Here is a 26006-nt window from a genome sequence, read left to right on the forward strand (position 1 = left end):
GAGGAAGGGATGTGGTGTTTTTCCTCTGCTAGGAGGATCTTGGGGCTAGATGGAGCAAGGTGGGGTGAATGCTACAGGCAGTAAAAGAGAGGGCCAGAATGAAGACTTGAAACTGTAGCTGAGATAAGCTAAGCCAAAGAAGTAAGGAAAAACAGGAAGCATGTGTCAGATTTAAAGTCAAAACAAACATGGCAGTTACCTAGTGTGAACCTTTACTGAATATTCAGAATGGAACTTTGTGGAATTCAGATAAGAGTATGCAGTGGACCCTACTCCAGGTGTCTCCATTTATTGGACTTTTAGTTCTTTTGTATCATGAAGTTGAATGTTGCTCATGGTGGGAAAATTAGATGATTTATATAAGATAAAAAATTAATTATGATAAACCACCCACCAGACAATGATAACTGTACATGTAGTGAGTCTTACCCTTGACTAAACACTAGAATGGCCTAACCAATTTTTAAAAATTCCTATGCCTAGGCCTCAATCCATATTAAATAATTTAGAATCTCTGGGTACAGGACACTAACATCAGTATTGGTTTTAAAACCACTCAGTTGATTCATATGTATAACCAAACTTGAAAATCAACAATGTTCTAGAGTCAGGCCTCAACATTTAATATTCATACCAATCACCTAGGTCTGTAAGAAGCCTGCAGCTCTGCATGTCTAACCAACTCCCGGGAAAAACTCACAATGCTGATCCACTCTCCCTCTGCGTAGCAAGGAAATAGACCATACTATCAATGAAATTTAACAGCACATGGGTGAAAGTTCTCTTATCAGTAAGTCTTTGAGTATATTATTTAAACTGTGAGCCTCATTTTCCTTCTCTGTCAGATGACGGACAAGGAGTAGATATTTTACAATTTGTTTTTTTTTTTTTTTTTTTTTTTTTTTTTGTCCAACATGTTTAGAGACATTTCAGGGGAATCTCAAGATAGGAAGGAAGCAAGATTAGGCCACTGAACACATGTGTACTCCTGGCACTATGCTGGAGGCTGATAATAAGAGTAATATTATTTGGGCATTTATATGTGCCAGAAACAGAACTAAGCATTTTAAATTGATTTCTTAATTTAATAAGCTTCATTTTACAGATGAGGAAGCAGAAATTTAGAAAAGCTAAGTAATTTGCCCAAGGACATGCAGCTGCCTACAGTAAGCCAGAGATGGAAAGCCAAGTGACTAGTCTGGTGCCAGAGCCTGAGTACTGGTTAGTACACTGTTAACAGTGCATCATAATGTGTCCCAGAATAGATATCTCTAGGACCCATCTATATGGTAGAATTTAGATTGCCATCCATTTTCTGCTTCCTTATTTTGATCATCCAATATTTGGAATTATGCAAAAAAAATAATCTTGGCAGAAAGATAAAGGGGTAGATGTATGCCATATTGCACATCTGAGAACACACACTAGTGGTATGTTAATGGCACCTAAAGATGGCATCATTTTATATGACATCCTTAATATTGGTCTGCCATCTGCAGCTTAATTCCTCTGAAGAAATCAATATGGCTTTCAAGGTTTAGCAAAATAGCCTAGAGATTTCTTCAGGTGCATAAATGCTTCCTCATCTAGACTGAATCAGAAAGTAGAGCCAGAGGGCTGTGTGTGTTCGGAAGGGATTGGTGATGAGAGGAGTTGAGGAAGGAACAGATGGGACTGGGAAGTCTCCAGGCATTCTGGCAAAACTGATCCTAACAGTACATGTGTGTGCATATGAACGCATGTATATATGCATATATGGATGTGTGGCAGGGTCTCCCAGTACAGGAGAGACTCACACAGAGGAGAAGGCCTTTGGAAGTATTCCTCCCCACAAACATTATCTTCCTCACTCCCTCCCATTTTGGCCCTATCTTATCCTTCGCTCTGATGATAGGTTGCCTTGACCAAGATGCCCCACCAATCTAGTCTGTAATGAGTCATGCAGTGAGGGCCCAGGGCTTGCCTAAGTCTCAGCAGTCTCCCCCTGGGTTGTAGGCAACTCCATCTGTCAACTAGACCAGAAGGCAAGGTGCAGGTTGTATGCCAGCATAAACACTCTTCCTTCACAAGCTGGCTGTTTCCCTTTACTACCTTAGTGGCTGCAGAATCCTGAACCTAAAGGGAAACATGTTTCTGGCAGCAGAGTGCTTGCTGCCTGAGATTTCCCTGCTACTAAAGCAGAATTGGGAAATGCCATCCATTGGCTTGCAAGGAAAGAAAATGAAACTTATCTGTTAGAGAAAACCAACAGCGATGAACCATGTTTGACCCACAGTATCTTTTTCACACTTTGGTTTGCAATACACCCCCACTTGCACAGTTTTAAAGCTTCAATTAGCATCTTGTAGGTTACTATTTATAAAAAAAAAGTCTAAGTGGCAGGTTTAAGTTCCATCAGTGATTTTCGCTGTCAAATTCCCTAAGAAAATTTAATACCAGCAGTGTGTGCTCAGTTGAGCAAATCCAAATCTTTATACCTGAAGAAACAGCCCTTACTTAAAAAGTATATCTGATGGGGCCAATTTCTAGAATCCTTTCTTTTACTACCCCCATAACTGAATCTGTATCTCTTGTACATATTTTTCTTTCTGCCTATTCCTTTCTTTTCAAATAAATGTTATATACAGTCAAAAAATACATATTACTTGGTTGTTTAATCTTTATACAGATCAAATGCATGTCTTCTCACCAATTCTAATTCTTCCTATAATCCTGAAACATACATTTGCCCTATGTCCATTACATTTATCTCCAAATTCAGTGTGTAGCCTTTATATCCATGTGAAATACTGTAGGGAACATTTTAGCAGGTTGAAAAGAGGTGAAAACAGAGGTTTTGGAAGTCAGAATCATGTGGAAGAGATAATACATATAGGAATAATCAAGGTATTTGTTGTTGTTGTTCCTTGTGTAAAAGCTCACACTTATAGTTGACTGACATTTTCTGATTTTCCCTCTCTGAGAAATGTGAATGTGAATGTTTAATTTTGTGAAATAGTAAGCACTTCTCATTCCTGACAGGTGACCTGCAGGTCCTGCATAACTGGTCTCCAGGACATTTAGAGAGTGGGGTCAGGTTAGAGCAAGAAAGGAACAAAAGAATCATCTTCTTGGAATGTTTTCAAGTGTTGTAGCCTCTTCACCCTGCATTCCTCTCTCAGATACCCACCTCACTGAGTCACTGTTCTCCAGTTGCTTTGAATCCAAGCTTAAGAGAAACCGGACAGGGTTGCCTTCATCTCACTGCCTGGAGAGAGTCTTTGCCCATTCCTAGATGAGGAAGAGATGCAATTTCTGGTAATCTCAACCAGTCACTGACAAAGTGATATGGGAATCAGGTCTCCTGCCTCCCAGGTGGGTGATTTCTCTAACACCCTACATCTTCTGTAGGGAGACAAGGAAGAAGCTTCAAAATTAGGGCCCTTGAATATGAATCCTGGCAGTCATTAGGCAAGTTATTTAACTGAATTTCTCCCTATAAATGGAATCCAAATAATTTCTATTTCCCTGAAATGTCAGGATTAGGAGGAAAATTAAAGTTGGAGTGAAAACATATACTAGGTCTGTGTAAAATTTAAAAAAAATAAGTAATGTGTGTACTTAGGACTTCTGGTATCTGAATTATTGTGAGGTTACATGAGACCATGTATGTGAACTCTTTAGGGCAGAGCACAGCATGCAGTTAGAATTCATTAAATATTAGATACTACTGCATTGTTATTTTCCAACCTTTCTTCATAAAATAAGTAGAAATCAGGATGTTGGAAAACCATGGAATGACTATAACACCCCTGTTCATAAGATTAACAATTACAAATCTTAAATTGGCAGATTAAAATTAAAAAGAAAATAAAAAGGAGCCTCTTAGAAATAACTCTAATGAACTATTGAATTGAAGAATTGAATTCAATTCTATTCAATTGAAGAATTGAAAAAACATTAAAATTATTAAAACAATGGAGGAGAACATTCAGATAACTTTAATTTCCATGCATTGGAAGCTTTGTGGCCCTCTCTGTGAAACAACTTTGATAGTTCATCCACATGACCCTCAGACAAGTTTTCCTTGGTACCATATGCCAGGTTCCTTATTAAACACCAGGAACAGATGAATCAGAGCAATTCACTATCCTTTTGCTTCTGTCCTATTAGGGAAGACTGACTCTTTAACAAATAATTAGAGCAAAATGTCGGGAGTTGTAAGAATCATATTTATATATGCAGCAAATGTGAAAGGCACTGACCAGGCCCTTGAACTAACCTGGTGAACTCCCAAAGTCTCTGCCCTCCTGAAACTGTGGTAGAGAGGGACAACCAGACAATAGATGAGTTGCAGGTAACATGCTTATGAAGGAAGCTTGAGAAGGCCTCACTGAGAAGGTATCACCTGAATTATCTGGAAGGATGGTGAGGAATTTACCAGACAGCTGGGCATGGACATGGAGAAATGGTCAGCACAGGAAATGGGTTATGAAAAACACATAGAACTTACTAAGTGTAGCTCACTGGTTGGTAATTCCTGTTGTATTTTTTTAATACCAAGCCCAGCTTCCAGCAGTCTTAAGAGAATTATGCTGAAACAGCTAAGACGTGCACTGCTTCAAGTAGCACTTAAGGAAAATGTGTCTGTCATGGCAATAGATTACACAACTGCAACCCAGGACACCCACAGGGAGAAAAATCAGGGAAACTATGTCATGCTTAGGAGTATCACTTCCCTAACCATAACTACTTAGAACATTTTGAATTCTCTTTTGCACAGGCAGCCACATTTTTAACTCAGGCTTTTTCTCAAGAGAGAGGCTGTTAGAATTCTTCTGTCTCCACAACAAAAAATCAAAAGCAGCCATTTTTAAAGTTAATTGCATGGTTCCAGCCATGTGTTCCCTACTGCCCCACCTTATTGAGTATCATTCACTTAGAACTGGTATAATTCCCCTTCTAAATTGGAGGTTTGAATAAGTAATTATATCAAATGATGTGTTTGTTTATATCTCCAAACCACATTCAAAGCTTGCCTGTGATTTATCTTTGAAATTCAATTTCATCATGTCAGTCCCCAATTTACTCTGCCCAGTGGATCTACAGTTACATGTGTGTTGTGCACGCCTCTCTTGTGTGTGTATTACACAGTGGGATTGCCTTCCATGAGTCAGGGTGGTTGAAGAGAGAGTTTGCTCTGTTGTGCTCTCTTCTCCATTCTAAGCCCCAAATGCATGCAGCTACAACAAAGTTGTTAAAAATGGAGATGTGGCATTTGCAATTTTAACTAATTCCTCTGGACCATGAAGATTGACTCACTGCTTTCCTTTATGATTATAAAAAATGGCAGTGCTGCTGAGGTTCCATAGCTCATGCTAAGTGTATACCTTTAGAAGAAAGAAAGCTTTTGCCGCTTCTTGGTATGGTTGGCCCTGGCTTGATAACAAGATTTATTTTTCATTGTGAATAACTACCAGTTGTTGCTTTAACCCAGAAAAGTTCATTGTTTCTGTGTTCCAGATTCCCATGGACAACCCTGATCACTGTATTTATTCCAATCCCTCTTCATACCCGATGCCAAACTCACTCCATTCATTCATTCATTCATTTATTCATTTACTGATTCATTCAAGTGTCTGTCTTTTCTAAATATGAAAGATTTGTTAAAACCTAAATGGCAGAGTTCATAATTTCCATCTGATTTTGACACCTTTATTGATAAATAACTTATGTAAAATAACATTCGCCCATTTGAAGAATATAGTGCAATAGTTTCAGAATGTATACAGAACTGTGGAACTATCAGCATAATATCACCATAATCTTGTTTAGAAGATTCTCATCACACCATAAAAGAAGACTTACACCCATTATCAGACTGTCCACATCCCTTGCCTGACTATATTTGTCTTCCTAAGATTTCTACTTTTGACTCGGATTTTTTTTCTTGCCTTTTACTCATATCTATGAAAATAAAGGGTATGGAAGCACAGAGAGCTGAAGCCTGCAGATGCTTTCCTGTGCTTTTCCTCTAGGAATGGGATCTGCCTGGCTCCCCATATTTCCAGGTTCTCTGTTGTGTGTCATTTTAGATTTTTTAGGAAGCCCATCTCTTTCTCTGTTAGCTAATAAACATGTGGTAAACACATTCTGGTGCAGGCATGCCCATGGATATATGCGAAATATTGTGAACATATGTGAATTTTCTAAAGAATTGCTCTCAGAATCATCAGGAGAGGAAGCTGACTTTTTCCCTGTACAGTTGTGGCCTTCTGGCACTGAGCAAGGAGGAGCAGCAATGACATGAGAGTCCTCTGGGAAACAATGGGCAAAGGGGTGGCTTGCTCCTTTGTGCCTGGAAGAGACACAGATGAGCAGCAGGGTGGAGAACTTCTGCCCTTTCACCCATTTGCAACCTCTATGTAACAAGCATTTCTCATGCCCATTGTAACCTCTAACAGGGATGCCCCCCTGAGGAGGCAGTGAGGCTGGAAAAAAGCCTCCCCCACCTTGTTAGAAGACAGCTACTCCCCACTTGAAAAGATTATCCATGACATATGACCTTGTCGGATAGCACAGCCTGAAAATGAAGATCCTGTGTTAGATGCCTACCGGTGCAACCAGACAGACCTTTAATCAATATGAATCCGAGAGCTGTGCTCCCTTTCTTCCTCCTGTATCACCCCATCCTGCAAATCACTCACACATCTCCCCCTGCAGCTCCACATGCACACACATCAAGCCCAATGGTCCGATCCAGGTACTACAGCAGCTGAGCATATTTCATTCCTGGATATGGCTGGTCAGGCAGAAAAAATTACTGTCAATAAAGTCACAGTGAAATTCAAAAAAGAATAGAATTGGGCAGCACCTTTCTTTTAGAATCAGAGGACCATCTCAGGCATCATCCCAAAGGAATCTGATATACTAAATGAGAAATGGAGTAAATAACAAATCTGTATTTTCAAATTTGCCCAGGGGATTCTAATGGGCCTCTGGGGAACGGAAGGCACTGACCTTCTCACTTGAAACTCTTACTGGTACTCTTCATTCCATGACCTCTGACAGTTCCTTGTACTTATACCCAGGAATACCTAGTACTGCTCCATTCACACAGAGGAACTCTGTAAATGGTTTTAAGGGCATGCAATGTCATATAACCTTCTCCACCCACAGATGCACTTTCCACACACAAAACAATGCTGTTCTAAACAAATACATTATAAGTCTGCTGCAAAACTAAAGATTAGACTGTAACAATCTTTTCCATGGCAAAGATTAGTAGCTGAGTATTATTGAATTCCTATTACTTTTATAGGCCAGGAGCAAGGTTCCCCTCATCCCAGAGCTTCAAACTCAAAAGGTAGGACTTACCCATGAAGGACCTGTCAATCTGTCTAGTGGAAACTTACAGATATGTGAGTAAAGGATTTTAGAATAGGACAAAGAACAATGATGGAGGAGCGTACTGGTTATGTGGGGTAAGTCAGATGGGCACCCAACCATGGAAAGGATGGTCAGTGAAGACTAACACCTGAATTGAATTTGAAGAATCTGTAGGTGTTGCACAGCATGGTGAACAGAGTTGATAATAGTGATTGTATATTTCAAAAATTGCTCAGTAAACTTTAAATGTTCTCACCTTAGAAATAAGTATTTTAGATGTTGGATATGTTAATTCACTTGATTTAATTATCCTACATAGTATTCAAAATCATAACAGTATCACTTTGTAATGCACATATATATTTATATATACACAGACATATATATTTATACATGTATACACATACATATTATCAATTTATAAGAAATAAAGAGAAGAAAAACTTAGAAGTAAAATGGAGTGGGCCACATCCATAATGAAGTCATGAAAAGGAAGATCTGTGCAATGGAAACAGGTTTTCTCCCCATGGGGTGCAGAGGTGGAGGGGAGTGGCCAGCTTCCCCCCACCCCAACACACACACCGGGAATTTATTAAGCATTAATGTTAACACTTCTAAATTAAGTATTCACTCATAAATTTACTTTGTCACTGTCCTGTCAATGGACATAAGAGAAAATACTGTACAGAATTCAAGCAAGAAAATGATAATTAACAAAATATCTAGTGGCCCAACTTGTAAGGAGTCTTGTTACCCTGAATGAGATATTGTTTAGAAGGCCATGGGAAACTATTTAATCTCTTGTGCCTCTTCTTTGCGTTCACTAAAAATCCATGTGCTCCCACTCACCACTGTGCATGACACAGAAGCTGGAGGTCAAGAACCTCTCCACAGACCCCACTGAAACACCTTTTCCCCATTTCACATGCCTTGCTAGCATTGGGAATACACTTTCCATATGATTTCCTGTTCCTTCCTTGTCAATCAGAATATGTCATGAAAACAACCCAACTCTCATTCTCTTCAGGGACATGGTGGAATTTCAAAATGGAAAATAAATTTGACCTTCTAATTGCCACTTGACAATAAGAATAATAAAACCTGCAAAAGACAAATTGGTGCAATAAGCTAGGAGGCCTTGAAGATTTTGACTTCCCATTACCTTTTCTTTGTCTTTGTTCTCAAAGGGGTGATTCATTTACGAGAAATGATGTTGGAAGAAAAGATAGAGAGATATTTTCCATGTGGAATTATTTTGTCTCAAGATTTAAACAAGTAAAAGAATGTTAAAATTATCGTATGTGATTATTGGTGTATGAGTTATTAAATTTGCAATGACTATGTATACAAGTAGTTATTATAGAAATAACCTTCTTTGTTAAATATAACAAAACATTATACGAGTGTATAAAAATTAAATAAGAAAATGCTATTTTGTAGCCCTAATGTAATCAGTGTCAACAACCTATTAGTTGTTCAAGAAGTTTAAAAATTCTTAATGAGGCTCCTATGGTAGAATTTCAGTCATATGTAAATGAATTTCTGAAATGCCTCCTTATCAGAAAAACAATGGTTCTTTAGTGAGTTCTCAGATCCCCAAAGACAACAACACCTGACTATGGTAAGCAAAGTCAGATCAATTTTTTCACATTTTCTTCATGAATTTTGCTTTAGGAATGATTTGTGAGCCCATTCTGATTGTCTTGGGGAATTAGTGAGTTTATTTTCCACTGTTACTTTTGCTAGCCCTTTGAATGGATTTGTTTCCCACAGTCAGTAATCTACTTGCCCCAGATATTTAAAAGCCAAATATTCTCATTTCTACACAGGTCTGATTACCACAACTTCAAGGAAATTGGATCGAGAACAGCAGGCAGAGCATTTTCTGGAGGTAAGCACACAGAGGAAATGGCTCTTGTTAAAATTTCCACTAAACTCCTTCATCACAAATGGGAACTTTAATATATTTGAAAAGTGGGTTTTGAAGATACCTCTCCTGGGTCGAGTGCTTCAGAATTTAGAGAGTTCTGGTGCATTCCCTTCAATGTGCTCCTGTGAGCCACGCAAGGATGGTAAAGAGGCCTTTACCTCCACTGAAGACAGGCAGCAACTTGGATATGTCTGTCTTAACTTCAGGCCCCTTTGTCAGTAATCAGAAAAGAAAGCTCAAGAGCAGAGTCCCGTGGACCCACAGCCCCGTGTGTGAAAGGAGAAAGCAGTAGTGCTGTGGTTCAGGTGAAGTGCATCCTTTGTGAAGAAGTGCACTTCTCTCCCTCATTTCTTTTCCAGGGGAGATGATTGAGAAAGAGAAGGCTGCTGGTTGATTCATGGCTCAAGATGACTGTTTCTGAAACCATAAAATGTACTCCTATAATTCATTAAGACAGGAACAGCAGCAATAGAAACTCTAAGAGCATTATTTCTGGATAGAGAGAGAGGGAAAAAAGCACACTATAAGGCAAGGGATGAGAAAATAGACATGAAAGAGCTTTGTGGGACAGTCTTCCTATCTGTATTGAGTATCTTTATTGACAAGGTTGAAGTCTGGGTAGTTCATTTGGTACTGTGGTTCAAGTGTAACTGTGATATGAAGGGATGACAGTCCTCAGAACCTAGGACTTTGTTAAGGATCTATGCTGTGTCCATGCTTCTAAAATGACCTTTCTGTTCCTCAGACCCACTTACCCAAATTCATCCAGCACACCTATGTGTGTACATGCACACATCCTCCTTAAATCTTTTGACAGGATTTCTTCTGGCATCTTCCTTTTAAGTCACACCAGCAATAATGATCTAGTTAAAGAACACTGTAGCTGGGAGTTGTGGCACAGGCCTGTAATCCATGATGTGGGAGGCTGAGACAGGAGGATGGCAAGTTTGAGGCCAGCTTTGGCAATTTGGAGACCCTATCTTAAAATAAAAATTTAAAAGAAAAAAAGAAAAAGGCTGGGGATATAGTTCATTGATAGATTACCCTTGATTCAATTCCCAATACCCTAAGAAATGAACACTGGACTAGGAGTCTGGGGAGGTGAATTTTAAGCTGCCCTGACATGATTAACTCAAAGCTTTGGACAGTGCTATTTAATTAGCCTGGACCTCAGTTTCCCCTACTGTACAATGTGGCAAATAATTGCTAATCCATACACCTCAAAGGATCACTATTAGGATCAAACCTTATATTCTGTATCAAAGTATTTTTGAAACTCACAAGATATTACACATAAGAAAGGATTATTATTACCATGCAGCCCTATGATAATCCTTTTAAAACATTGCTATCACCTTGTAAAGATGAAAGACTCCAGGCTGCCAAAAATAATTATAATAATTTCTTTTTCAAAATCCTATTAACGGGTTATAGTACCTACCTGGTCCAGAATTAGAGTACATTTGCCAGAATAATAACACCTTATGTTTTATTTATGTGCTTCTTTCCTTTCCAGAAGAGAGTCCAGGACACCTGGAGAGACCGTGTTCTCAGATAGTTGAACCCATTACCTCCTGGCAGGAGGAAGGGAGGGAGGCTCATTAGCTGGGGAATCTGCTGAGATCACTTGCTGCCGTGTCCTCACTAGGTGGTGTCATGAGGAGAACGTGGTGCAGAGTGTGACTGTTATGGGATATAACTGTAAGGAAAAGAGGCAAGGATGTTTTCCAGGATCTGAATTTACTTCCCAGAAGAATCCTTAGTGCTTTCACATCCTTCACAGACTTACACAGATGCTGAGTAACAATTTGGTACTTTGGACTAATAAATACAGTTTAGGATCTAGAACATAATTTCACTGTACTTGTTATAATCTACTTAGGGAGGTAGGGTAGCCTAATTAACCTCATAGCATTGTTGGGCAATTAAAATAGCTATAAAACATCCAGTTCAGTATCTGGCACTAAGTAAGTGCTCAAGAAAGTATAGTTATAATCATTGTGGTGTTATCATTATTATATGATACCAGGTGACATGATACCTACACCCTCCTAAAAATGTAATGTCATTTCAACACTTCAAGAAGGATGGTTTTCCTATATACTGAAATACTGAAGGAGCCCAGATACTAACCACTGGACTCAGCAAGTGCACCCAGGACTACCCTATGTGCTAGGGACACAGAGGGAGCAGGAGGATGGCACATGATAAGTAAGTAAATGCTGTAATCAGAGAGCAGCTCCCTGAGGTTTCATGACTGCCTGAAAGCAGAGGGGGTGGTATGCCATTCTCAAGAGATTGATGAGGAAAGCCTGAGGAGGTGACATTTGGTGACATGATGCCTAGATTCTCATCAAGAAAGAGAACCAAGGCCAGTGTGGTGAAAGCGTAAAGTGGGGCAGGGGTAGCAGATTGCAGGTGACAGGAAAGCAAGTTGGAAAAGCAGAGGGCTGCAGTAAGGATTCTGAATTTTTTCCTTAGTGCAATGGAAAACCAGTAAACGGGTGGCAGGGTCTAATCCATGTTGTAATGGCAGAGTTGTGCTGGGACAGGTCCCCAGGGACAGCTGGGAGCCTGGAAAACTTTTAGAGAGCTCCAGGTGAAATGATGGTGGTTTGGAGGAAATTGAGGACAGTGGGTCAAACAGTGAATTGTCTAATATGAATCCCATCATAATTCCCCTGAACAAGCAGCAAAATAGCTTTTCTAAAATTTTCAAAGTGAAATTTTATGTACTGTAGATAATACCAACTTGCCCTCAGGTACACTCCATTGCCCTACCAGCTCCCAGGATCCCCCAACAAACTGCTGTCACATTTAGTAACAGGAGTGTTAAGACTTTCAAAGAACAGCTGAATCTCAGCCTCTTCCTCCTCCTCCTCCACCACCTGCTCTTACTTGCACGTACTCTTGCAATCACTCTTTAAATTGTACATTTCTTGGCCACACTAATTTTGTTCTCAATAACATTACTGTGAAAATTTGAACATCATCCATTTCTTTGTTTCTGAAAGGATCATGGGAAGAATATTGCTTTAACTTAGTTCTGCTAAAAAAGATGCATAAAAGAATATTATTTAGAATGAGGGATAGGATCCTTTGTTAGACAGAATTTTGTAACTGCAAGTACATTTTGTGAGTTGTGAAGACTGGGTGTGCGTAATTAACCTCCTGGAGAGGCTTTAATTGCCTAGATAACCTTATGCTCCTCTTAAACTCACATTCACCTCCTGGCTCTATTTTGTACTTTTCCTTTCCAATAAAACAAAACTGACACTTCTTGAAAGGACCAATTTAGAAGCTGACTTGGCAGGTATGTTCTGATTAGGAAACCAGGAGGACATTAATAAATTGTTTGTAGTTTGCCAGTCCCCTGATAGAAGGCACATTTATTTACTGCTTGCACTGTGTACATTGACTAAAGCTACTTAGCTTTACCATGTGTGGGCTATAAGATTTTGTGAATCAGTAAAGCATTCACCTTTAAATCTGTGGCTATCACAGGAAGGCTGTCATTATCAGAATTCAAAGGACTTGCTAAAGCAACAAGAACAGCAAAGTACTGTAGGCAAATTCACAAGTACAGCTTACACTTCTTTGGTGAATTCTAAGTGTTAAGTCTTTCTGATTTGAAACTATGTTATGTGAAAATATTACACTGATCTCTCCCTACCAAAAAAGTGCAAAAATATAGAGTTTTAGCTCATATAATCAAAGTCCAGTACATCTCTGGATAGCCAGTTATAATTGTAGAGAAGGCTGAAGACTAATCCCAGCATACAGATACAGAAAGTTGATAAAATATGCATAAATTAAGTAGTGAATTAATGTTTTATATTGGTAGTTTTGACTTAATTCCTGATTACTTCTTTATCAGAGAAGGCAGCTGTGAAATAGGGAATGAATGCACTCTTTCTTATAATCACTTGTGTAGATTGTTTTCTCACCTATGATTTGTTTAAGCTCCCTGTGGGTGAACCTTAATTTATCAAGGTAGTGAAAGAAGGAAACACTTGGACACTAATTTCCAGCCAGTCTGAGATTATGTTTAGTTACTGTTCACTAAGCTTAGATGGGCTACTGAGTCCCTCTGCTCTCCCTTTCCCTCTTCTGTAAAGTGGGAAAACAACTTCTGCATTAGGCTTGGGACAGAGAATAGATGAAGCCACAGCTGAAAAGATGCATCTGTTTGTGTATGTTTCATAAGTGGTGGGGGCCATGGTCAGCACAGACAGTCTGACTGACCTCAGTGTCCAGAGTAACTAGCTCAGCTCCTGGGGAACAGGGGACACTCAATAAATATGTGAGTGAAAAGAATTCTTTCCCCCTAAACGAGACCATGGAGAAGGCAGGATTAGCATGTGGGAAAGAACCCGAGTTTAGAGATAGAAGAAACAAGCCAAGTTAGAGTAACTTCAATCCTCTTTTTCCTTATCTGCAAAACAAGGATGATAATAACACCTGCCTGGTATATAAACTACCTAAAGAGCTGGCACACATTTAAACTGCCAAACAATTGTTTGCCCTCTCCCTTTTCCCCACATCCTTCTTTTTCCCTTGTCTTTAAAACATACATTGTCAGTTCCCTTTCTTTTTCTGCAACTCCAGTAGTTTGAATAGCATATAGCAATTTGATTATTCTTAAAAGATATATCTACTTAAGTAGTCCTATAGTCCTGGCTTAATTATGTGTGAATCTTTATCTTGCTTGCTGAAAGAGTGTTATTTTGCTTCCCTTTTGATCTTGAAATGCTTCTCTGTTCAGGGCTGGATGATTTTGATAAAAGTCTCCCAAAGAGAACAGAACGAGTATTTTATTTGCAAATCAAAAAAAGATGACAAGCCCTAGTAACCAGTATAAAGACAGGGGATGAGAAATTATGCTGCATGTGTATGTATAACTTGAAGAAGCCCAGAGAATGTGGTGAGATTTTATAGTGAAGATGGTATAAATATCAAAGCATATTACAGGGGAATACATTGGATCCACAGGAATGCATATTATTTAGTGTCTGTCCTTCTAAAACACTCATCCATCATCCCATGCAAGGTACAACTCATGAGACTCTTTTTTTTCTTCCTGTCTGAAAATCTCATCCCTTTTCACAGTTTTATTTTACATTTCCTCTTACTTTAGGATGTAAATCGATTTCTTCAGTGAGTGCACACCCTTAGCGGTTTCCTATCTTGGTTAGCATCTACTTTTGAAATGATGATCACTGCTGATGAAGAACTGCAGGTCCTCTTCAATTCATTAAGCAGTCCATCATTTCACCATTTAAGTCCAAAAGAAATGGAAGTTTCTTTCACTGAGGCTCCTCTTTTGACCACCCTAAAACATTCTATAGGTGTCAGTAGGTCCAAAAAGAAAAAAATGGTATGTCCATGAAAACAGCAGCATGTATGAGGCATCAGTGTCAGAAGAAAAGTTTCTCCCAACTTTAGTGTTCCCAAGCTCCAGGAGAGGGCCATGTTTCATGCAGCTTGATGCCCAACAATGCCTTATGATACGGCTGCCCACCTCCTTCCACACTCTCCTGTCATTCTCTTTCCACAACCTCCCCTTCTTGGGCCTCAATTGTTCACTTTCTTATCGTATCAACTTCAGTAAAGTTAATGGGAATCTACTGTTTATTTTTTCTTTTTTTCATAAATGCTTTATCAAATGCCTCTTCTGGGCCTGGCATTATGCCAGGCACTAGGTTTTTAATGGAGTTAGTGTGCTTTCCTGCTCTCTCTTTTTTCTTTGACTTCACCCTAAGTCTAAGTCTTAGAGTACCCAACTGTGGGTTACCCTTAGTCTCCATCTGGATCAAAGAGCTGGTTTTCATTCATGTAAAAACTCCTTCTCTCCTATTATGTAGACTCAGACACAGACTTAGAAAAGAGTTCAATAAGAGCCAAGGTCACAAGCACATCCTCACAGTGTCTAGTAAAGGTCTTCCTCTCTTTTTAGGAGAGATATGACTCTAAATGTCCATCATTTCATTGTAATGTGGCTAACTGAATCCTCTGTTCTTGTGACCAATCTTTAATAATTGATTGGCTCAGGTGTCAGGTCAGTCCATCCTCAAGCATTAAGGTCTACTTATCTGGAAAAAGGAGGTTTTGTCTTTTCCCTGTGGTCGTCTACACACCATCCCTCAGCTATTCCTCTGCCTTTCACTGTTCTCTGCAGGGCATTGCCCTGAACTGCAGGACAAAGTCCATCTGAGGAGATGATGCATCCACATTGCAGGTGCCAGCTTGTACTCCAGTGAGGAGTGACTTCAGAGAAGTTCTTGGGAACTGAGCTGTGTCCTCCCAAAATCCATGTTTAGAGGTCCAAACTCCCAATAATTCAGAATGTGATTTTATTTGTAGATAGGGTCTTTGAAGAATTTATTAGTTAAAATGAGATCATTAGGATAGGCCCTAATTCAATATGACTTGTCCTTATCAGAAGAAGAAATTTGGATAGAGACATGTACAGAGGGAAGAAGATAGTTCTCTACAAGGCAAGGAAAGAGGCATCATAAGAAAATCTTGAAAAACCTCCTCAATCTCAGACTTCTAGCCTCCAGAACTGTGAGAAAACAAGTTTCTACAGTTTAAGTCATTCAGTCTTTTGTACTTTATTATGGCTTCACTAGCAAACTAGTTCAGTAGAGAGACTTCATTTCCTATCCCTTCCCCTTCCCTCATACCACTACCACACAAAGATATTTAAATGTTCCAAACTTAATAGAGGACTGGAATACCTACAATTTCAAGGTAGAAGAAAAACACTTCCATATAAATATGATGATTACCATGCTCCATGCTTCATAGTACAAAGGAGATGTATTCTCCCAGTTAAAATTCCCACAGAAGGCCCTGTAATGGTACATGGTGGTACCTAACTGCTCTCCTACCCTAAAGTCCCTGTCTTCCTGGGGGGCTTATTTTTCTACTTTTTCAGTGAATATTTTCAGCCCACCTTCCTAGAAGTCCTAACTCTTTCCCCATAGAAATTGTTCTTGCCCAAGAACAAACTCTCTCCCGTCTTAGATTTCTCTAAATTATGAGATTCTTTGGTCTAATGCCCCCAAAAGTTATCAGGAAACCAGTCAGGGGTAGCCTTTGATACTCCAAGTTCAGATAAACAAAGAGTATTCTTGATAGTAGTGGTGGTGACAGACATGGTAGTGGTGGTTGTGCTAGTGGTGGTTGTGGTAGTGGTGGTTATGGTGGTGGTGTTTGTGGTGGTGGTGGTGATGGTGGTGGTGATGATGGTGGTACAAAGAATAAATACTAAATCTGACACAAAATTTTCAAGGCACATAGTAATTCTCAGAGTAAGCTTGTTAAAAACAGAGATTGCAAGATGCCCACAGAAAGTGGCAGGTAATTTTGAGGAACAGACCGTTTGTTGGTGAGGGTGGAAGGAGAAGGGTAGTGGGACTTAGCCAGTAGCAGGTATGGAAGTAGGCAGACCCAATATTTTCAGAAAGTTTTACTTAAGAAAATGAAAACAAAAATGAAATTAGATCTTCATGCCACATATCCCTAGATAAAAGGTTTAGGATTTCATTTTTCAACACTATAAGCTAAGGAGTCAGCTCCCATTCTGCAACATTTGATAGAAAGGAAGATGTATTTTCTTAACTGACTCATAAATTGTAGTCCTCTCACAATGAAGTAATTCACACATTTTGTAGAATGGAATTAGTTTCTTGTCTTCTCTTCACACTACATTTTTTCTAAATGTGCCCTTTTGAAAAAAAAGGATAAAAATATAAGAGAGGAATCCATGACCCTGTCCTGAGAAACCTGCTGGGGTTGGAAATGATGGTGCGTGGAGATTTGTTTTGGATTTCAGCTGATTGGGCCTTTTTCAGAAACCAGCTCCATCTGACTGAGGAGGGGAGGGGTTGCTGTGAGTCCTTGTGTTACATAAAGTCATGCGGGCATCTTATCTGCTCTGTTTCCCACCGCAGTAGCTCCTCACATTTTGAGTTTTCTTGTCTGTGTCCCTGGTTAGCCTTCAACTGAAAAATCTAAAGTCAAACACATATATATGCTAAGAGAAATGTCTGGAATAAATCTTTAATTCCATATACAACCATCTCTAACTTACCTATTTGTGAAAGGATGCATTTGTTTTGTTTCCCCTTAAATCTGAACACTAATTAGTAGAGCAACATTATGAGACCTGTTCACTTGGACCTGGGGAGGTCCTTCTATCCAGTGGCTCATCCTGGAAATGGAAATGAGCAGGCTTTGGCTGCTTTGCTCACCCGTGCTGTGCAGGCAGATAATTGCTCCAGGCAGGTCACAGCTTGTTGAGCTGTGCACACAGGCTGTGGGGAGCTGAGGCTCAGCTTTGTTTTCACTTGTGAATGGTTTCTGAATGTGGTGCTATGTTGCTGCTTCCTTTAAGTCTTCCGGGGCAAGCAGCTGTAACATCCCCAAGCATTGGTTGGATTCTTGGGGTGTGTAGGAGGAGGGGAGAAATCTTACCTCAAAGGTCTTGCACAAATGGCTTTTCCTTCTCAGAGAAGAGGTTCACATTTCCCCCATGAGTCTGAACAATCACAAGAACTCCCACCTGCCAATCACACATTCAGGAAGCCCAGACTGGCATCTCCCCCATAGGGCAATGATGGTAAATTGGCCCTCTACCCTTTGCTTCTGCAGCTCCTTTTCCATCTCTTTCCTTTGTGTTGCTTTCCTAGCTTATTTTGTATAGCACATTCTCTGAGCCATGGATGATCTGTTCAGATTAAATTCATTTGGGGTTTTCAGAAACCACTTATGCCCATGCCTAACACCAGATATGTATGACCCAGGTGAGCACTTCAAGTCTGTCTGTGTGTGTGGGGATATATAGGTTTAGAACATGAGTGCCAACTCAAATGTTTCTATTAATAATCAGGATAATCTGTTTTGTCTTGCTTCCCATTTATAGCACAGAGCTTTACTTAAATGAGTAGTTGTTTCAGAACCTTTCAAGTGACTTGCTTTTGTGGCAAATCAGAGGCTACCAACCTCATCTACTTTGTGGCAAGACTGATTTAGTGAAATGCTGAGATGGTTGTCAGCATAACAATGTAGAATGCTGTAACAAAATTAAATCAGAGGATCCTTATTGTCAGCCAAGGCAAATGCCATCATTATCTCCAAAATTGGGGAAACCAACAACAAATATGGCTATATATTTTCTGGGTGTAGCACTCTATGTATTTTAGATAATTATGCAATTGAACTTTCTGAAAAAGAAAATATTGCTTATAAAACAATGTCCTAATTGCAGTAGTCTTTTAAAGTTTATATAAACTAATCTTGTCCTATAACTATAGATTAAAATGTTTAAAGCACAGGACTTGGAGATAGATAGACAGACATATCCACTCATTAGCCCTGTGAACTCTAACCAAATTACTTAATAAACCTCACTTTTCTCACCTATAAAATTGGGACAGTTATAAAATCTTCTTTATAGGAACTTATGAGGATTGGCATGTTGCATATGCAATGCACATATTAAGTCTTCAGTATGTATTAGCAATTATGATTAGAAGCTTAAATTTCTACCTTACGGTTCCTGAAGTAATCTTCTTAGGACAGAATTCATAGCATTATAGCATTATATTATATTATGCATTGTATTAACTGTTTGGCATAATTGTTGAATAAACTTAAGGCACTTAAATAAGATAGCATTTATGAATGTGCCCAGAAAAGTTCATGGAGCATGGTACATACTCAAAATATTAATTCCTTCCTTCCTTTTCTAAAGAAGAGCCCAAAGCTTCAGAGCACAGATTACCAGTTTCCACTTGCTCCTCTCACATACATGACCTGTGGGTAGGTAAGTTGGAATACTCATTCTCCTATGATAGGCCAATGAATCAACCAGGAGTTTGGAGTGACTCTGAAGAAGATTGCCAGGCTTTCCTGTTGGATCTGTGGTCCCTCTGCTTTTCTAAGCCAGAATCTAAACTTTTCTAAGCCAGAGATGGGGACTAAGGCATCCATGCTCAGATGGCAGAGCAGTAGCATTCTCAAGAATTCAGGAACTCAGTAAATTAGTTAGTCTTGAGACTAGGATGGGACATCTAAGTAATTTCATCGGTCAGCAGTCTTTCAGCCTATCCATCTTTGTCACTCATCCCAGAACTTACCCCTAGAATCTTAACTCCTTTAAAGCCTTAAATTGTTTTTATTCATTAATTCAATAAGGATGCTTAATATTTAAACAGTGGAAATTTGTTGATACCATAATTCAGAAATCATAGCCATTAGTAGTTCCTGTAGGACATTCTCAACTCTGGTAGCCAGCTGCAGGATATATGCCATGAAGATTTTGAATATCCTCTTTCCTGGTTCTACCGTTGGTGAAGGTCACCAATCAGAGGGAGGGTCAGAGCTGAGGACTATACTTATCAGTACTGCTAGAACCTAGAACAATGCCAGATACTCAATGAATATTGATTGATGGGAATTTTAGGGTTCCAGGTATTCACAAGCAGATAATCCATGCTTTGCCCAGAGATCCACAGAAATTAGGATGAGTATACAGAGGAGGTACCTCGCTGAGGGTTCACAGGGTGCCAGAGTGCCAGCTGACAGAGGATAGGAACTGGCTTCATTGCATTACATCCCAATCCCCACAAACGCTGTTGGCCGATCTTAACTCCTGTTTGGCATCTAAGAGAAGTTCCTAAATCACATTTACCTGCCTAGAATTCATCATCTCAGGAGGTCATAAATATATAATTCAAGAGGAAGATCTTAGATTTTTCATGAAGTACTCTGTTATAATCCCTAGATTGCCATTATGCACTTTTAAAGATGCTGATAAATCAAAATTAGACATTGGGCTAACCCTGTGCTGATATATATGTTTGCTATTAAGATAGAATTTACTTTTAAGTGACTATTTTTAAATAAAATTGAAAAAGATCATTTTAGTACTCAGTAGTAGCCCTCTTTCAAAGCTTCATGAAGGCAAAACACTTCAGTCTACACAGAACCCACAGAGTAGGAGTCTTGTGACCAACCCAGAATATAGTCTGACTTTCTCCATGGGACAGAAATAACACTTTTTGGTTTTTGTTGTTGTCGTTAATTGTTTGTTTGTTTTAAATATTTTTTAGTTGCCAGTGGACCTTTATTTTATTCATTTATATGTGGTGTTGAGAATCGAACCCAGTGCCTCCAACCCAGTGCCTCACACCTGCTAGGCAAGCGCCCTACCACTGAGCCACAACCCAAGCCCTTTTGTTTTGTTTTTAAGTTGAATGCTGTGAAAGCAACTTCTGAACCTCTCAATCATCAGATGACTGAGCTTTTCTCTTTATACTATAGGGCAGGCACCTTGTCACTGAGAATGAATTTGGCAAAATCTAACCTTTAAGTATTCGATGATTACCATCCAAAGGTGTAAGAACCTCTTCCCATTGGGTGAAGGAGAATTCAGAACGGCTGTGTTAAATCAAAGCCACATGATAGCCTGCCAGCAGAGAGCTGTAACATCAGCAGACAGACTCCTGGTATGCAGGAATTAGAATTTCTCTTGTTTGGTTTTGGCTAGAGAACATGACATGCTTTTGTTCAGCATTTTTACAAAGGAGATGTTGCTCTGTCTCTATTAGCAGTAGCCAGGGCCTGCTTGTTCTACCTCTGGATGAAGAATTACAAATCTCCCTGTGCAAGGCCGTGACAGATCCATGATGTGTGCTTTGATACATGCACAAAACCATTTACCCATCTTCAAAAATAATGCTTCTAGGAGAAAGTCATTTTAAAGTTCCTGTCATACAGCAAGGACATCAACATGTAAGGAAGAGTGAACTCAATTTCTCATGATTTAAAGCATGTGTATGCATACCTCAGTGAGAGGGAGAAAATGAAAATCTGTTCTAAAACTTGTCTAAAGAAATTCCACAGTGCCTACAGTAGGATTTTTTTAAAGTACAGTTATTTATAATTATAGAATATAATTAGAAACATGCAACTCAATATACAAGAAACATTTATAATAATGTTCCTTGTTAAAAAAATGGAGAAGCAGAGAGTGACAGAGAGAAAATTATATGAAGATAAGCAAATGAGAAAATTTGGATACCTATAACCTACCCAACTAATGATGATCATATCTTATGTTTTGATACATAATCTTTTGGGATTTTTTGCATTTATGTATGCACATATATTGCAAATAATCCTTAAATAAGGAGCCATCTATCACTTTTTCTGAAGACTGCAGGGTTACAGCCCAACCTCCCTCTCTATTCCTACATCTATCTATAGTGTTGGTCTAGTGCCCACTTTGAGGCTATTTACTTATACTTCTTTATGCCTGGGGGTTATTTCACAGAAAGACCTTGGCATCATCTTATGTAATCTTGCTGATCATTTCAGATACTTGACCAGTCTGCACGCAAATATGAGCAAAACATTCCTCTTTTGCCCTGTTATACTACTCTACCTTATAGTGTTCACTTTATAGAAGGACAAAATAAACAGTGTAAGAAAAATTTTATATAAATATCTCTAAACACTTGGAAAAATAGACATGTGCATATTAACTCATGCCACTGGGAAAATTATATCAGATACCTAAACACAAAACCTAAATATGTAATCAGTCACATGAGCAATCTACCCACAAATATGAACAACTTCCCTCTCCCTCCATTAGATTAATGTTCTACCTTATGACATTCCCTCATTGAAGACAAAATGATATTATGAGCATCTTTTCCCAAAGGTACAAATAAATCCTACAAAATCATAAAATTTCAGAGCTAGATAGTACCTTAGTAATCATCAAGTCTAGATGATGAACTATTTAAATCCCAGATGAAAGATCTGGGTAAACATTTGCCAAATGTGGGCATGCAAGCAACATTCACATTTGGCATAGCTGTCTGCATTCTTTACTGGTAACAAATTGTACTGTAAAAAGAAGGAAAGGATCCAAACCAAACTGTGACTGAGCCTTGACATGTCTTTGAGAGGTCACATATGCCTTCCTGTGTTTAAAAGCAAACTCCCATCAGAAGATGCAAGAGAAAGAAGAGCAGCCCTGGGCTCCCTTCACACATTCCCCATCAGCTTCAACTCAGAGCTGTTCAATAAAAGGGACTCTGGAAATACTCTAGCATGCATGCCAAGAATAAGTCAGTTTTGCCCTCAACGAAACTTCCCTTTCAGACAAACTTGAGATGTGGTTTTCAGTGAGGGAGGGCAAGAGAAATAATAAGCTTCTATAAAATATCATTTTTTTGCAATGAAACGATGAAGAAATATATAATTCATGTGTATGAGTCTGTTGTGAGGCCACAGATTATTTTTGTTTTCTTCCTAGTACAGAGTTTATACTTAGAGTCTAAGTAATCATTTGCTGAATTGAATTGAAAAACTATATTCTTTTCCAGTACTTTCTTGTGTTTAAAGAGTGGAAAGAAAAGATAAATCTCAACTTAAATTTACAATTACTTTTTATCTGGGAGGAACTTTAAGCTATTTAGAGCTGTGCCCAGATAATTTCAAAGATATATGTATGAAACTAGACACCTAACAACAAAAAGAACAGTTTAGAAACCATGGAGGAAAGCCCCATCTATGAGATTGCCAGCTGGTAAGATAAATGTATCTGAATCTCTTACAGTTCAATTTCACGAGGTCATCCACTGGGTTACTTGTCTCCAGAAGGATAGAGATTATCTGTGGTTATCTGGAGATGTCCAAAGTCCAGCCCAAGCACACAAGGTTGAAATCAGCCCTCAGACCAATTTACATATCGAATCACACACTGCTTTCCACTTCACACGCATGTTCAGGCACAAGGGCTGACATAGCAGATTAAGGAGGCAAGCCAGTAGAAAGTGTAGCTGCTGGAAATGATAAGTAGGCCCAGAGATGGACTCCTGATCTTGGGTGATAGGTGAGTCTTTGAAAAGGGAATTGCCCTTGACTGCCACAACTGAGGTTTGGAGTAAGAGTTCAGAACCACAAAAAATTATAAGCAAAGGGGAAAAGCATTGTTCCCACTGCTTTTCTGTTCTCTTTTTGATTGTCATACATTTCAATGGCATCCAGATGTTCCATTATTTTAGCTACCAACTTGGGAAATTACATTGTAGCTACTTTCAAAGTTGTCAGAACACTAAACTCAACAATGACAGTTTATAACCCATTTTCTCTAAAGTGCTTAATTTTTTTCTTAACCCTGATGGGCTGGCATTTAAATAAAGAAAGTCAAGATTCTGAAACTCAATTAGTTTCCATATATGCAAAGTTACTCTTTGTGCTCATCCACATGCATATTGGTTCTTGCACATACATATTAGGTATATTGTACCTTAACTTTTTTTCCATTTGTGTCTAGATTTGTTTAAAAATAGGAAATTCGCTTCATGCTCTAACTTTTAACAGTTTCGCTCTAAGACTAAACTATTTAAATTCTTTTGGAATTCAAATGTATATACTTTTCTGAAAACTGAAGTCTAGTTAAAAAGCCAATATTATTAAATGTGAAAATGCATATTTTCCTAGCTGAATCAAAAACATAATGGTACATATATCATATTTTACAACTGATTTAAGATTTCCCAGCAAACTCCCATCTGTAATTTTCAGTTGTAAGGGGATGAAGTTCTTCAGTTTAATGCCTGCAGCATTCTTATGGTAATTTTGAAATTGGGAGACTTGGCCACATTCATAAATGGTAACTGTAGAAAATCGGCCACTTTCAAATCAAACAAAGGCATAGAGAACCTTGAGGATACTTTTGAAAAGAGACTATTTCTAACAAGGCTGGTTAGAGTGTCTATTCCTAAAGCAGATGAATGGGAGAGTTCTTATAAAACGATAGCTGTTGCTTTTTTTTTTTTTTGTATAGACTGCTTGTATTATCTGTCTGTACAGTACTTAGCACCCTGTTGAACTCAATAAATATGCAGTGGTGATAATATTATTGCTCAGAATTCATTTAGCACTTTCACATCTTTTGAGTGTCACAATGTTCTGCCTACTAGGTACAGGGAATTTTAATTTAATGCTCATTCTGAGGCTTAAAGCTTGGAAGTGTAATGACCCATGTAAGATAATCCTCCACTCCAGCAGGACATTTTTGGAGCAAAGCCACTGGGTTGTCCAAGAATTCATTAAATCTCAGAGAAACCTTACTTCCCACACTAAAATCTGGAGGCTCAGTTTACTAGCTTTTCCAATCACTAACTTCTGAGCCATCTACATCATAATTCTACAATGCACAAAAAAGCAAAAAATTTGAATAAATCTATGATAATTAAACAGCTCCAATCAACCTCCATCAAATTATAACAGAGGTTAGAATAGAAATCAAAAAGACCTGGAAGAAGTTCATTTTCAGGCCAGTCCAGTTTGCCCTTCAGCTTAATTTAGTTATTACTAGATTTTGGAATAATTGGCAGTTTCTTCACATTTTCTCTTATGAAGTTACACTTCCTTTTGGATTAATACAAATGTTCCACAAACTGTTTTTACAACAATCATATCCTTGGTATGCTTATTACTAGTGCAATTCCTGGCATCTAGTAAGCACTGTGGAACCATTGTGTTGAAGGAATGAATGATCCAGGAAGGAAAACACCAAGTTCCTCTAGAAATTCCAGTCTTGGTTATTTTATTGCTTCTTCTAAAAGAGAAATGTTGCTAGGGGTGTGTCGCCACCCACAGCAACAATTGCGCAGGTATTTATCGGAGGGGCCTGGAAATAAACTATTTTTCCTATATTCACTAATTTATAGAGGAAGAGAGACTTTGAGAGAAAGATAGGCTTTGCTTAGAGGGAGAGAAACTTTGCTTATCAGGAAGAGAGACTTTGCTTAGAGGAAGAGAGACTTTGCTTAGAGAGAAAGTTTTAGAGAAAGAAAGGCTTCTACGCTTATTAGAGATCTATTTCTTCTTAGTTCTGCTGCTTCTTCTTAAAGGTGCGTCCTGCATCCTGTGAACTAAGGGTACGTCTACCTAAGGTGCTTCTTAGTGATGTGTCCCTCATACTGCGATCTGCCTATCTGTGATATGCAATCTAAAGATGTGTTCCCAGTTCTCCACTCTGCGATCTGCCTTCCGTCACTGCCTCTACTGCTCTCTGTGAGCTACTTCTATCTGCTTGCCGCTTCTTCTTCTTCCTTTCTGCTAATGACTTCTACTCCGCTTCTTTCTGCTAGCTGCTGCTCTGCTTGCTGCTGCTCCTTACTGTATGGCCCCCGCCCACCGCCCTCTTATATTCCCTCCAGGAGGCAGAGGGCGGGGCCACGCCAGTTGAGATCAGGTGAGGAGCCAGCTGCCCCATCACGGCAAGGGTTAAAACTAGCAGGCCCAAGCAGGTGTGCTCGGGAACACCTGTGCACGTGGACTTAACTGAATACGGCCAGTGATAAATCACCTGAGTGTGCTTATGTCAACTAACCTCCTCACTGCCGATGTGATCAGGCACCGTTCTGGCTGGCACAGCCCCCAACAGGGGTGTAACTCAGGGATGGAGCACTTGCTTACTATATATGAGGCCCTGGGTTAAAACATCAGCACCCTGCACACACACACAGACACACGCGTGCACGCGCGCGCGCGCGCGCGCACACACACACACACATGCAATCCAAAGAGAAAACTGCTATTTGAGTTAACTGACTGAATCTTTTAATTTTTCTTGCATCTCGTTTGGATATTATAAGGCAACCAGCCTGATTTT

At 39.1% G+C, this 26006-nt stretch overlaps 1 protein-coding gene across 1 annotated transcript in view; it reads left to right on the forward strand.

Annotated features, from left to right (window-relative positions):
* The window catches only part of Fat3 (FAT atypical cadherin 3), a 595529-nt gene that overhangs the window by 398331 nt on the left and 171192 nt on the right, over nt 1–26006 (forward strand). The window contains exon 4 of the mRNA XM_047518553.1: nt 9198–9259. Coding sequence (XP_047374509.1) covers nt 9198–9259 — 62 coding nt within the window. The remainder of the gene's footprint in view (nt 1–9197; nt 9260–26006) is intronic.

Source organism: Sciurus carolinensis, chromosome 11 (assembly GCF_902686445.1).
Source record: "Sciurus carolinensis chromosome 11, mSciCar1.2, whole genome shotgun sequence".
In the NCBI taxonomy this organism is placed as follows: Eukaryota; Metazoa; Chordata; class Mammalia; order Rodentia; family Sciuridae; genus Sciurus; species Sciurus carolinensis.